At 34.7% G+C, this 13,466-nt stretch overlaps 1 protein-coding gene across 12 annotated transcripts in view; it reads left to right on the top strand.

Moving 5' to 3' along the window:
• LOC109091565 (rap1 GTPase-activating protein 1-like) overlaps positions 1–13,466 on the top strand; it is a 68,186-nt gene that overhangs the window by 52,143 nt on the left and 2,577 nt on the right. For 7 of the 12 annotated variants that reach the window (XM_042726457.1, XM_042726454.1, XM_042726452.1 and 4 more), the window contains 20 exons: positions 204–251; positions 1,368–1,406; positions 1,507–1,695; positions 2,458–2,561; positions 3,410–3,488; positions 3,888–3,941; positions 4,017–4,100; positions 4,189–4,289; positions 4,616–4,745; positions 6,520–6,675; positions 6,895–6,966; positions 7,865–7,951; positions 8,031–8,171; positions 8,981–9,112; positions 10,053–10,162; positions 10,590–10,709; positions 12,043–12,184; positions 12,447–12,555; positions 12,997–13,049; positions 13,315–13,367. In XM_042726457.1, coding sequence (XP_042582391.1) covers positions 213–251; positions 1,368–1,406; positions 1,507–1,695; positions 2,458–2,561; positions 3,410–3,488; positions 3,888–3,941; positions 4,017–4,100; positions 4,189–4,289; positions 4,616–4,745; positions 6,520–6,675; positions 6,895–6,966; positions 7,865–7,951; positions 8,031–8,171; positions 8,981–9,112; positions 10,053–10,162; positions 10,590–10,709; positions 12,043–12,184; positions 12,447–12,555; positions 12,997–13,049; positions 13,315–13,323 — 1,950 coding nt within the window. In that variant the 5' untranslated portion in view covers positions 204–212 and the 3' untranslated portion in view covers positions 13,324–13,367. The remainder of the gene's footprint in view (positions 1–203; positions 252–1,367; positions 1,407–1,506; positions 1,696–2,457; positions 2,562–3,409; positions 3,489–3,887; positions 3,942–4,016; positions 4,101–4,188; positions 4,290–4,615; positions 4,746–6,519; positions 6,676–6,894; positions 6,967–7,864; positions 7,952–8,030; positions 8,172–8,980; positions 9,113–10,052; positions 10,163–10,589; positions 10,710–12,042; positions 12,185–12,446; positions 12,556–12,996; positions 13,050–13,314; positions 13,368–13,466) is intronic. The other 5 variants (XM_042726450.1, XM_042726456.1, XM_042726447.1 and 2 more) reach the window with 3 other exon arrangements.

Raw genomic sequence — 13,466 nt, 5'->3', positions numbered from 1 at the left:
TATTTTAAATTGTATTAAATTGTTGTAATTTAAATTTTACATTTTTTGAGAATTATCAAATGTATTTATTATTTCAAGTTATTAACAAATGCTGAATTTCTGGTATTTACTGTTCTAATGTATATGAATTACATAATTTAATTTGATTTATATTTTTAAATGAACTACTTATTGAACATCCTCGCCTTTTTTTGTGAACACAGAGCAGTAGAATGGACGAGCAGAGGTGCACTCTTCCACCTCCTCTCAAAGTAAGTGTGTATATTTAGAGCCACACAAACAAGCATCACGTAGGGATGCACCGATATGATTTTTTTTTTTTTTGCCGATACCGATTTTAACAAACAACCATTGGCCGATTCCGACAATTACATAAAACAGGGCTTAAAAAAAAGATTGGTTCACTCTGAGCAGAATCGGTATTTGAACATTTCTGTTCCTGCGTTCCTCTGTGAAACCAGTTTGAGTAGAAAACATACCGGTTAATAACATTATTTTTTGAAACTTTTTTTTCTTGAATGAGTCTTAAATGATGTCTCTTAGTCATACCCAATACAGCATCAGTATTGGCCCTTTTCATGCTATTTCCGATATGCCGATGGCTTTAAAATAAAAAAATATCGGCCAATAATCGGCCATCGGTGCATCCCTAGCATCAAGTGTTATAGTCATTACAATCTGTTCTCACAGACACTGCCATCAGCGCTGTTTATCATGTGCACAGAAACACACAGTATTGCTTTTGTCACAGATGGATGTTTTTATATTAACCCTCATTTTCAGCTTAATGTAGAAGTCTAAAATGATGGAAGTCTTATTTAAAATACAATTATTGTTTTAAAAAAAGTATTTAAATGAGCAAACCTCTTTCAGCATCTTGTGCCATAAGTATTTTTTTTCTTATTAAAGTAAATGTCTTTCGTATAGATACAGTATTTAAATATGAAATTGAGTGTCTTCTGTTTAGTTTTGCTCTGTCTGGTTGTTTGTTGTGCTAGAACATGTCCTTAAGCTGCACTCATACACAGATGTACCTACAATATAATGCTTTATTCTTTCATGAGTTTATGAAGGTGAATCACACATTCAACTCAAAATATTAATGGCCATAAATTGTGTTTACCAGAATCTATATAGAAGCACTTTGTTATAGTTCTGTGCATTTAAGATCACCATAAAACACCAGATCATGTGACCTGATGCTCTCACTACAGGCCTTGTGATTATTGTGTATGTCAGGGTTTGATTGGAATCATGAGTCTCCACAGGTCTCTTTAAGCACCTTCATATTTCCTTCATCTTAAAGTGACTTGAATGAGAGGCTCACAATGTCTACATCTCTAATCTCTTCTCTATTCCTCCCACAGACAGAGGAAGATTACATTCCATATCCCAGCGTCCATGAGGTTGCAAACTTGTTTGGGTTTTTTATATGTAAATATGAGTGTGTTTTCTTGTAAGATACTGGTTGTAAAATTTGTTGTTTTTGTTTTTGTGGGCTGGCAGGTATTGGGTCGTACAGGCCCTTTACCACTCATTCTGCTGCCCCAGTTTGGGGGTTACTGGATTGAAGGGACCAATCATGATTTAGGCTCCTCCTCCACATCAGAGGAACCGCCCCCTTGTCCTGCATCACAGGTTAAACTGGAGACAAACAGCATAGCCAAGATCTACAGGAAACACTTCCTGGGCAAGGTGAGATTCTGAATTGACAAAGATTTATTTAATTATTCATTTTATCTATCTATCTCTGTCTGTCTGTCTTGTTATAGGCAATAACCAGTATAATTGGCAATATTATATTGAAAATATTGATAGTAATGAAAAACAAATAACCACAGTGTGCAGTCTGGATGTTTATATAGTAAAATCAACTAAAATCCCACTATTTAAGCCTCATCAAACCAATGAGTATCATTTAAGAAGGCTAAATATTGGCTAATACAGTATGGTATGGTATAGTCGCTGATATTATGCATATCTGTAGAGAAAATTAATTCTGTTTAGTGCTGTCAAACGATTAATCGCGATTAATCGCATGCAAAGTAAAAGTTTTTGTTTGCATAATATATGTGTGTGTTCTGTGTGTTTATTATGTGTATATATAAATACACACACACAGTACTGTATATATTTTGAAAAATGTACATGTCTATATTTGTTCATATAATTTATATATTATGTATATAAATATATTTAATACTCAAAAATATATTTTTCTGAAATCTATACATGCACGTGTGTGTATTTAACAAATTGATAGATGATTGTTATGAGAACAGGAGTGTTTGTATTGGTTTTGTCTCATTGTTGGTATAGTCATCTTAGCAGTAGTAGTAGTAGTAGTAGTAGCAATACTCTCTGGGCTTGCTGTCTCTCAGGGTCAGAGCTTTTAGGAATCTGTGATAATGTAAAGAGTCTTTCAGAGGGTTTATGTGTTTATAACTCTTCCCGCAGGAGCACTTTAATTACTACTCTGTGGACAGCGCTCTGGGCCACCTGGTCTTCTCGGTGAAGTATGATGTGATTGGAGACCAGGAGCACCTTCGACTGTTGCTTAGGTACTCTTGACTATTCCCAGATAAAAAAAAAAAAAAAAAAAGTATTGCTTTGTTTTGAATTCTGTGTTTCTTTAATACCTTCGTTACAGATGTTCCTGAAATATATAATATAACTGTTGTTGATGAACAGTATTGTGAAAGTATAGAGTCTAGGAACAAACCTTTATTCACTTTCAATGCTACTTCAATTCGATTTTCAAATCCTTTTTGCTACCTCAATTGAAATCCAGTTCAAGAAATTGAATTGGAATTTAAAAGATATTTTCAGTTTAGTTCTGAATGGTGCACAACCCTGTCGCAGACACTTTTCTTTTTAAAGAAACATTCACGTCCACTCTTTCCTGTCACATATTCTCTCATTGTTCGTTTTCAAAGATGTTCTGTGCTCAAAATAGGCAGCAGAAACACAAGGTCACATCTATTCTTAATAACCCAAAGCCTGTCTCGGGGCCCTTTAATGATGGGGATGGGAACAAGAGACAGTGTACATGTCAGAGAGAGGTTGATCTGTGAAGCCTCTCTTTTATACAGTGACTCTTTGATTGTTGCGTATTGGCTGTAAGATCATTGACAAGGGCACCTGTGAATGCTGGAGTGATTCACATGGCAATTTTTCATGGTTAACTTACCATTCATCTCTCTCTGTCTCTTTCACGATATCTTTGTCTTTCCTGCTAAATATAACATTTACATTTATATTAATGCATTTAGTAGATGCTTTTCTCCAAAGGGACTTACAATAGAGGAGCATGAGCAATTTGTCTCAGACAAATTAGTAGATAATGCGTTTGTGAAGTGCAATTGAGTAGTTTGGTTATTAAAATAGTGGTAATGTCTTTTAATTGTAGGTCAAGGTTTAAAACCTACCATGATGTGATACCAATTTCTTGTCTGACCGAGTTCCCTAATGTTGTGCAGATGGCGAAGGTAGGACATTAACATAAATAGTTTAGCAGAGAAGAATTTTGCATGGCTGTCATTGGATTAAAAAAAAATAATTAAATAAAAATGTTATTCAATTAAACTTTTATTCTTTTATATATATATTTTGCAATTTTAATTATACATTCATTTAATTTAATTAAAATTATTTGCATATATCAGGGTTTGCTGAGAAAAATCTGATGCAAATCAGATATTAGAAAAAGTGTCTTTGAAGTTATTTTATTTATCTCCATGAAAAAAGGGTCATTTATTTATTTTTTATTTTTTTTAATTAATTTGAACTAAATTAAGATGTTAAATTCACAGCCTTAGTAATCAGATAAAATAATGTGATTAGAATTTTTTTTTTAATTAGATTAATCACAATTTTTTTTTTTTCAGCTTGTCAGTGAAGAGGTGAATGTGGACCGATTTTATCCAGTCTTATACCCAAAGGTAAGCTGGGACAGAAAGGAATGAACAAATCATGTAGTTTTCTTTCACTGACCCTCATTTGTTATATGTTTCAAGGCATCCAGACTTATTGTGACCTTTGATGAGCACGTCATCAGCAACAACTTCAAGTTTGGAGTCATCTACCAGAAATTTGCGCAGGTTAGATCACCATTAAGTGTTTCTATCCCTGGATTGCTTAATTTATATTATTTGTGGGTTTGTGAACTGAAAATGTTCTGTTCTACAGACATCAGAAGAGGAGCTATTCGGAAACAATGAGGAAAGTCCAGCTTTTGTTGAGTTTCTGGAGTTCTTAGGAGAGAAGATTGAACTTCATGATTTTAAAGGGTATAGACCTACAGTGTTTAACATGAACAGTATCCAAGTAGGACTTTTATCCTGGTCCTGGAACAACATTCCTTTCAATAAATCACTTTGTAGGGTTTGGTGGAGAGATGTTGTGGAGGCTTCAGTAGCAAAGTTATCTTATTATATTATAATTTCCCTTTGATTTCAGGTCTAGGTCAGAGTTATATGTTGAGTAAAGGCTGTGATTGTTTGAATAGAATGTTGTCCCAGGCTCGATGAAGGGTTGTTTGTACAGCTGGTATGTTTAGAGTTTGTAAATATTAATGAAGTAATTCAGAGCTTTTTGACCTTCTTTTGTAATACAGCTTTCGTGGTGGCCTGGATGTGGCACATGGTCAGACTGGAATTGAGTCAGTCTACCACAACTTCCACAATAAAGAGATAATGTTCCACGTGTCCACTAAGCTGCCATATACTGAAGGTGATTCCCAGCAGGTGAGACCTCATGTTTTGTTTTGTCCTGCTTTTTGTTTTAGTTTTTTTGTTCTGTTCTGTTTTGCTTTGTTTTGCTTTATTTATTGCTTTGGCTTTGTTTTGTTCTGTTTTATATTTTTATTTTTGGTTTGGTTTGTTTGTTTAATTCTTTTTTTAATTCACAATCAGTAAAGAAAATACAAGAAAAAAAATAAATTTTTTTTGATTGTTTTTAATTTAGTTTCCTCAGATTTTAGATTCCTATTCTTAGCTAAATCAACTGTTGGTTACCTGTTGAGGTTGGGTAAATATAGATAGATACATGGGCACATTTAGGACCAACCAGTAACATTCTGGGATATTGTTTTGTCACAGTTAGTGTTAGTTTCGGGTGTATTACCATTTGCAGCCCCCCAGAGATGTTTGGCCACTGTGTTATGCACTGACCAACAGCATGCTCTGTTAATTAGCAAGCAAACCACACAGTGCAAAGGACTGATCCTGGAAAGCCATCTGTTGTCATGCACGCTTTACTTTGCTCAGAGAGAGAACATCACCTAGGGGTTTCAGCACAGACTGCCCTCTTACAAAGCTGGCCACTAAAACACACCCTTTTCAGTTTAGTACCTCAGTGGCCAGAGATAACATATGGGTACAGACTCATCACCTGCTGCTTTTTAATGGCTATTGTATGAGATATGTTATATGAGAGCTACAGTAGAGCGATATGCTAATGTCCTCCAGACTGGCACTGAAAATGTGTTTTTTGCCTTAAAATGGTTTGTTTCTATCTAAAACATCGTTTTGAATATGATGTTTGCCACAGGGCTGCAAACATGCTTCGATATGTCTTATTAATTTTCTGAACACTTTGATGATAAAGACGAGCAGTTTTCTTTTGAACTCGTGAATGTCTGTGAACTATTTTTCTGTTATGACAGCAGTCTGTAATAAGTATTTATGAGCAAGCTGTGAAGACGAGCGAACGAACAGTTCAGCTGAGGAAAGCTAATCGGATAAACCTTTGAAGGTTTATAGGAGATAAAATTGACACCCTGCAGAATGCTAATACTGATTTTGTTGCAGTGTTAAATCAAGTATAAATGTAATTATTGTTTCGAAATGACATTACTGGTGCAATAAAACACACATCAGTTTGTAATAATATTATGATCCAATATTGTTATTTTGTGGGACATTTAATAAATATTTGTCAATAGAAGGATGAATCTCTCAAAACCTATCAAGAGCATAAAAACAAACAGGACATTTCACCTCAAAATCAAAAGGATATTTATTTTATTTTGTTTATTTTTTTTTTTTTTTAATTTCAACATCAATTAACAAAAATATGAAAATTATGAAGTATTGTGTGGGCCTACCTAAAATGTATAAATCTGTTAAAAAAATGTTTTATATATGTGTGTGTGTGTGTATTAAAATGTATAAATCTGGTATGTGTATATATATATATATATATATATGGGGGGGGGCGTATATTACCAGTCAGGGCCAAAATGAAAAGAACTGTAGTGCAACAATATGTAGTGTGCTTTATTTACATGAAAGTATAATAATATACCTCACAATCTGGCAAAACAGTGTTGGTTCTGTTCAAATATAAATGTACAAATATATATTTTTCAAACACATTGTCTATTTTAGTTTTCAGTTCAGGTTTCGGTTCTGGCCGGTCTGTTCGAAGAAGTGAATCTTAAATCAGTTGTGCAGACCTTACGGGCAGCTTCCTCTTATTACTTCAAAGTTTTGTTGTTTTGATGTGACTTAATTTCAGCTCCAGAGGAAGAGGCATATAGGAAATGACATTGTGGCTATTGTGTTCCAAGAAGAAAATACACCATTTGTACCCGATATGATTGCATCAAATTTCCTTCACGCTTATGTAGTGGTTCAAGTGGAGAACGCCTGCACTGATAACGTCCTCTATAAGGTAATTAAAATTGTTTGAATTTTTCTAAATGAAGCTTGAGCGATGGATTTATGTGAATGGTGTATTTCTAATAGGAATGATTGACTAGGTTCTAAAATAGGTTTTTTTTTCTCTACACCTTGATGTTTTCCAATATAGTAAAAACTTGTTAAACAATGTGCTAAAGACTTTTTAGAAGCTTTCCTGATATCAGTCATAATTTCTTTTGTGATATTGTAGGTATCTGTGACGGCAAGAGATGATGTGCCTTTCTTTGGACCAGCCCTCCCAGACCCAGCTGTCTTTAAAAAGGTACATCTTTTAAGTTTGTATTCATGTAATATGATTAAATCCATGTGAAATATTTGCCTCGGAACTCAAAATTGGAACAGGCGTTTATTTTTATTTATTTATTTATTTTTTACAAAATTCTACACATCCTTCAACCACTGATGTTCATTTATAAAGTATTTGGCTTATTAATTATTATTTCAGATGCCAATAAGTGTAAACAAGTACTTTTAGTTCAGCCTCACTTTATTTAAATACTTTCTGGATTTTATAATATGCTGAAAAATTATGTGAAGAAATAGTTATAGCAATAATAAAAATAATAATTTAAAAAAATCCATTTAAACCATTTCACTGCCAGTATAGTTTGTTGGCAAGGAGAAGTCCACCCAAAAATGAAATTTTGCTGAAAATGTACTTAACCTCAGGCCATCCAATATGTAGATGAGTTTGTTTCTTCATGGGAACAGATTTGGATAAATTTGCATCACATCACTTGCTCACCAACGGATCCTCTGCAGTGAATGGGTGCCGTCAGAATGAGAGTCCAAACAGTTGATAAAAAAAAGTCATAAATTGATGGGCTGAGGTCTATTATTATGGATTGTTGTGATGTTTTAACTCTTATTCTAACGGCACCCATTCACTGCAGATGATCCATTGGTGAGCAAGTGATGTAATGCTAAATTTCTCCAAATCTGTTCCCATGAAGAAACAATCTACATCTTGGTCTGAGGCTCTTTCAGCAAATATTGACTTTTAGGTAAGGTATTTTAATCATAAGTGCTATGACTAAATTAAGAAATAATTGAACTAATATATAATTTACCTATAATTTTATCTAAAAAAAATATGTCTAATTTAGGAACTGTTCTTTGTATAAATCCAATTTAATTTCTGTTCATTGTGTTTTGTGTAGAGTCCAGAGTTTCATGAGTTCCTCTTGACCAAACTGATCAATGCTGAATATTCCTGCTATAAAGCAGAGAAGTTTGCCAAGCTTGAGGTGAGAAGGGCATACATGTTTGTGTTTGCGTATATATTTGTGTGGGAGCATCTACATGCACTAAGTCTTTGTTCTCCAGGAGAGGACACGTTCTGCTCTGCTGGAGACTTTATATGAGGAGCTACACATGAACAGCCAGTCCATGATGGGACTGGGAGGAGACGATGACAAACTGGAGAATGGAGGAGGAGGAGGCAGTGGCTTCTTTGAATCTTTCAAGGTAAAATCCATTTGAATCTTTTTACCTAGTAAAAAGGGTTTGTATTTGTTTAATTAATTACTGACAAAATGATGCTTATGTATAACAAGAGTTCTGGTGAATGGCAGAGATGAGTTTTGCATAATTTGCATATAGTACGTCCTATATGTGAGATTAGAATTGTTGCATCCCATATTGTAGTATGTTAAAATCAGCATGATATTGAAGTATGATTTATCCAGTATACACTAAACTACATGTCAAATTTTGGGACGTTTTTAAATTTGTGGTATTAGTGATAAGTATTTTTTTTATGTTTTTAAAAGAAGTCTGTTATGCTCACAAAGGCTGCATTTATTTAATCAAATGCGTCCTGCATTAACATTGTTTATTATTTTTTGTGGTGTTGGTTTTATTTATTTTTTTTATTTCTGCATTTTTATTTTTAAGAATTATGTCATTACTGTCACTTTGATCAATTTAATTGATTATTGCCAAATAAAATGCATTTTTCATGCTACAGTTCTGATATGCTACAGTTTTTGGAAAAATTTTGTGTAAATTAATATTTTACTTGTGTATTAATAATTTGTGTTGTATTATTGAAGTAGTTTGGATTATGGGATACACTCACATTTTGGCAAATGAAGAAAGTCACCTGGTGTTCTTTGCATATTGAAATTGTTTTGGTACTTCTGACAGTATACAACCTGATGTAATATGCTAGTCAAATCATGCCCACTTTACTCTCTCTAGGCCTCATATAAACAGTTGCAGTGCCCTCTAGTGTTGGCTTGCAGTGATGCAATTCATTGTTTTTCTCTTTCCAGCGAGTAATCCGCAATAGAAGTCAGTCTATGGATGCCATGGGCCTCAGTAACAAGAAACCACACACCGTCTCCACCAGCCACAGTGGAAGCTTTACACACAACCCCCCAGACACCCCCAAAACACCCGGCACTGTGAGTATGAGCACCCTTGTGATCCAGAAATGAATGTAGGCTGTTATGAGAAGCCCCAAAAGAGTGTGGCAGCTTTAGTTTGTGCCAGTCTTCATGCCCTCTGACCCCCGTCATGCCCTGCGAGTGGGTTTGACCTTTTGAGTGCTTGTGTCCTCATGGCTCACATCATCTGTGAGGCTTGTGCTGATGGTAGACCGGGTCTTCTCCTGCCATTTCTGATCTTCATCATTTCACCATTACAAAAGAAATAACTGATGTGTAATCAGCTCTTATGATCTGTTTGGATAGTGGTCGGTGGAACAGATGGGGCTCTCCACAAGTGACCGTCCCGTCTCCATTGCTATGACAACGAGTGCATCAGCAATAACTGAGAGAGCCTCTCATGACAGGCTGCCATAACAGCCTGTTAGCCATCCTAATGCACTAATGTGTCTGCAACAACTGTCACAGAAAGCCAGATAATTATCAAACGTGTGTGCCAAATTATAAACTTGCAGACAGCTTTGTTAAACAGAGACTTTTCCATCTGGACCTGTTTTCAAGGTCATCTAAGCTGCACTGCAATGCTTAATGCACAAATCTGAAGACCAAATTAAAAGCTCTGGTGATGTTGAAGGGCTTGTCCATTTTTTTAATTAAAAAATAGAACCCAGTTTCTGCTGTTTTTTTAGCTGATATAATATTTGATGTTTTGTGTTGAATCATAAATCTACCGTCACCCTAATGATTGATAGTAGACACAGCAAGTTGATTTACAAAAAGCATTTCATACACGGTGGTCATGCAAAGTGCTCTATTTAAGCATAATAATAATAAACATCATAAAAGTCAAATTAAAAAGTTAAAAAATGAATAATATTGAAGAAAGTGCAGGAATGAAAGATATTATGTATTGGCTAATAATCTGAATCAAAATGTGACCCAAATGTGATTTCTCCAGTCCTTGATTATTCCCGGGAAAAGCCCAACCCGTAAGAAATCTGGTCCATTTAGTTCCAGGAGGAGCAGTGCCATTGGGATTGAGAACATACAAGAAGTTCAGGAGAGAAGGTAATTAAAACAGGCAGGGTTTTTTTTTTTTTTTTTTTTTTTTAAGCTGAAGCCCTTTTATTAATTTATTCAAAAAACACAATTTGTACAAACATTGATATAAAAAGGCTACATTGGGATTAATTTGAATATTTTTGTATGTCTTTGAAAAACGTCAAGGTGGATATTTGGTCTTAATCTCAAAAAAGGCAGACATTCTCATAGGGAAACCCCTTAAAGTAGTTTAGCATAATTGATTACTTGTTAGAAGTAATTTTGTTGTCATGTGCCTAGAAAACCATAAAGGAAAAGTTACAGAGGTTAGAATCTAGTGAGTATTAAGTGTGTACTGACAAATAAGTATCTTTTTATGTTAGGTTTGTTAAATATGTAAAATGCAGAACATTCTGAGAACAGTAATTAAGATGAGTTAATCATTATGTTCCAGCAGTCGAGATGTGTCCCCTAGTCCACAGAGGACATCTGACGGTGGACACACCACTCAGGACCTCAGATTAGACAACTCGTCCAGTCAGAGCTCACCTGAGATGCAGATCACTAAGATTGGGTAAGCACCTTCTGTTTGCTGTATGGATGCTCAGTTGTTCCATACATTTTTCATATAATCTGATCTTTACATTCCTGGAAAGGCATCTATGATCATGTGAAGTAATGGTTTTCTTTTTTTGAACTTTTTAATATTAGATTTGCATTTGTGGTGTGTTTTTTTTTTTTTTTTGGGAAGAAGTCTCTTATGCTCACCAAGTCTGCATTTATTTGATCTTAAACACAACAAAAACAGTAATATTGTGACATTATTATGATTTAAAATAGCAGTTTTCTATGTTAATGTATTTTAAATTATCATTTATTACTGTAATGGCAAAGCTGAAATTTCAGCATCATTGCACCAGTCTTTAGTGTCATGTGATCCTTCAGAAATCATATTATGATGATTCGCCACTTAAGAATCATTTCTTATTATCAATTTTGAAAGCAGTAGTGCTGCTTAATATTTTTTTTCCACACTCATTTGAAATATAATTTTTGACTTTTGATCAATTTGATGTTCAAAATTTATTTTTCTTGAATACAGGTGTTCATTTCTTTAAATTATATTTCCTTTGAAATTCAATACCGTTGCACTGGTACTAGTACTACTAAAACATGGGTTTTTAAACTCTTTATTTTTTGTCTGGTATCTATATAAGTTGAATAACATGTTCATGTTTGTTAGTAAATAGCCTAACCTGAGGTTACAGGTGGCTTGTTCAAAGGGAACAATAGGTAGTTGCTCACAGGCCGCTCCTTGTCAGGTTCAGATTTTTATTACCCTCTACATAAAACCACTCCCAGGAGCAAATAATATATATTTGCTGTATCATGTTTGAGTTCAAACGTCACTATTGTCAGTGAGTCATTAGTAATACATCTACTTTGGACTTCTCTGAATGTGTTATTACACCTGCAATCACTAAACATAGCTTTGGCTAGTGCTATCATAACATACTCCATTATCATTAAACAATAGCAAAATAAAGCCCAAACAACACCTTTTAATCACATGGACAGAGCAGCTAGTGCAAATAATCAATCTGATGTAGGTAGTTTCCAGGTGCAAAGGTCAATAAATGAGAAGCTTTTCCTTTTAATGTGCAGCTGATGTGTGATACAGTAATTGAATCAAATATACCTCAACCAAGTTTAAAAAATGCATCTAAATCTTTGACCATATGCATTTAATAATGGTTAGTTAAAGGCACATAAAATGACACATTTACTTGCCCTCAGTCCTTTAAAGATGTTGACGAGTTTGTTTTGAGACAGCTTTCAGTAATTTCACATTTTTAGGTGAACAGTTATATTTGACTTCATATATGTGCATATGTATGTGTTTGTAGTTCGGCCCTGTGCTGTCGAGCTCCCTCGATCCCAGAGTCTCAGGATCTGTCTCGCTCCTCGTCCAATGCCAGTAGCTTCACCAGCGTGGTGGAGGAGAACGAGCGGGAACATGAAGCGACAGAGGACTATGACACAGGACTGGTGCGGTCACATACACACATGACTCATAATTGATCAATACATGACTCATATTTTACTTAAAAGATAGGTACATGGAGATCAAAATGTTCTAAGGCAGAGAAAAACATGTGTTTTTAGACGCCCATACTGTTCGCTGGCAAATGCATACAGGCGTAATGGAACTTGCATTTAATTGTCTGAACAGAAGTATCAATACACCTATATGATTTGGCAAGACTGACTGGTTCTGTTGTTTGCATATGTTTTTAATTTTTCTGAAAAGCAGGAGAGTCTGTCTTCAGCCGGTACGCCTCACAAACGAGATTCGTTTACATACAGCGGCGTGTGGTTGGAAGATGGCCCTGGGACTACTAGTCAGAGCAGTTCACACGGTGAGACAGAACAAACATTTCACCTCCCAAGAACATATCTATTATACTAAAAGGATCACGTGATGATAATTTATGTGTTCAACTGCACGTAAACTGCTGCATTACTTTGAGATGTCATTCAGAAGAGAGATCAAATAAATAAGAAAATATTGGACAGCTATTTTTAACCTGTTGCACCCATAATTTGCAACTGTACTTTAGTCTGTGTTGTATGAGCAAATATTGTATCAAAGACTAAGGAAAGAAGAACACAGCAGAATATACAGTACATGATGAAATTAGAGACAAGGCCCAGAATAAAGACAGATTAAATACTACTGTTTTAGTATTTATTCATATTTTGAATTAGCTTTTATTTTTATTTGTTTTAATTTTTATTGTTGGAGATTTTCATTGTTTGTAATCGTGTTAAGGCTTTAACAATCATCTGTTTCACTATAGGTCCCATTCGACAGCAATCTGAACCTCGTCCTAAAACAGAGAGACAGCACTCGGTAAGAACATGCTAGTCATGAAGATGCCATCTATATAGTCCTACAGGCAGTGCAGAATAAAAATGTCCTGGAAAGAGGGTGGAAGATGATAATAACAAACCTAGAATAATGCTATAAATTGATCTCAGGAAAAACTAAACTGATAATGTTAGATGTCACCCCTTTAAAGTCATAGCATGAGCCTTCTCTCTGTACCTGTGAACTTTAGATTTAATGTAGTTTCTCTTTGTATTTGTTTTGTTCTGTGCGTGTTTATCCTACATAGAACTGCTAGCTGTCCTGAAGGCTGTAGATGACTTCGTGGATGTCCATCAACAGGTTATTATATGTTATGATGTGTTTATTGGGCTTGTCATTTAGTTATATTTGAATTGATATTATAACTCCTAATGACCTAATTTGATCCCTTTTTGTTAA

This window comes from Cyprinus carpio, chromosome B6 (genome assembly GCF_018340385.1).
Source record: "Cyprinus carpio isolate SPL01 chromosome B6, ASM1834038v1, whole genome shotgun sequence".
NCBI lineage: Eukaryota > Metazoa > Chordata > Actinopteri > Cypriniformes > Cyprinidae > Cyprinus > Cyprinus carpio.
Note: the sequence above shows the minus strand (reverse complement) of the source record. Positions and strands in the feature narration are given on the sequence as shown.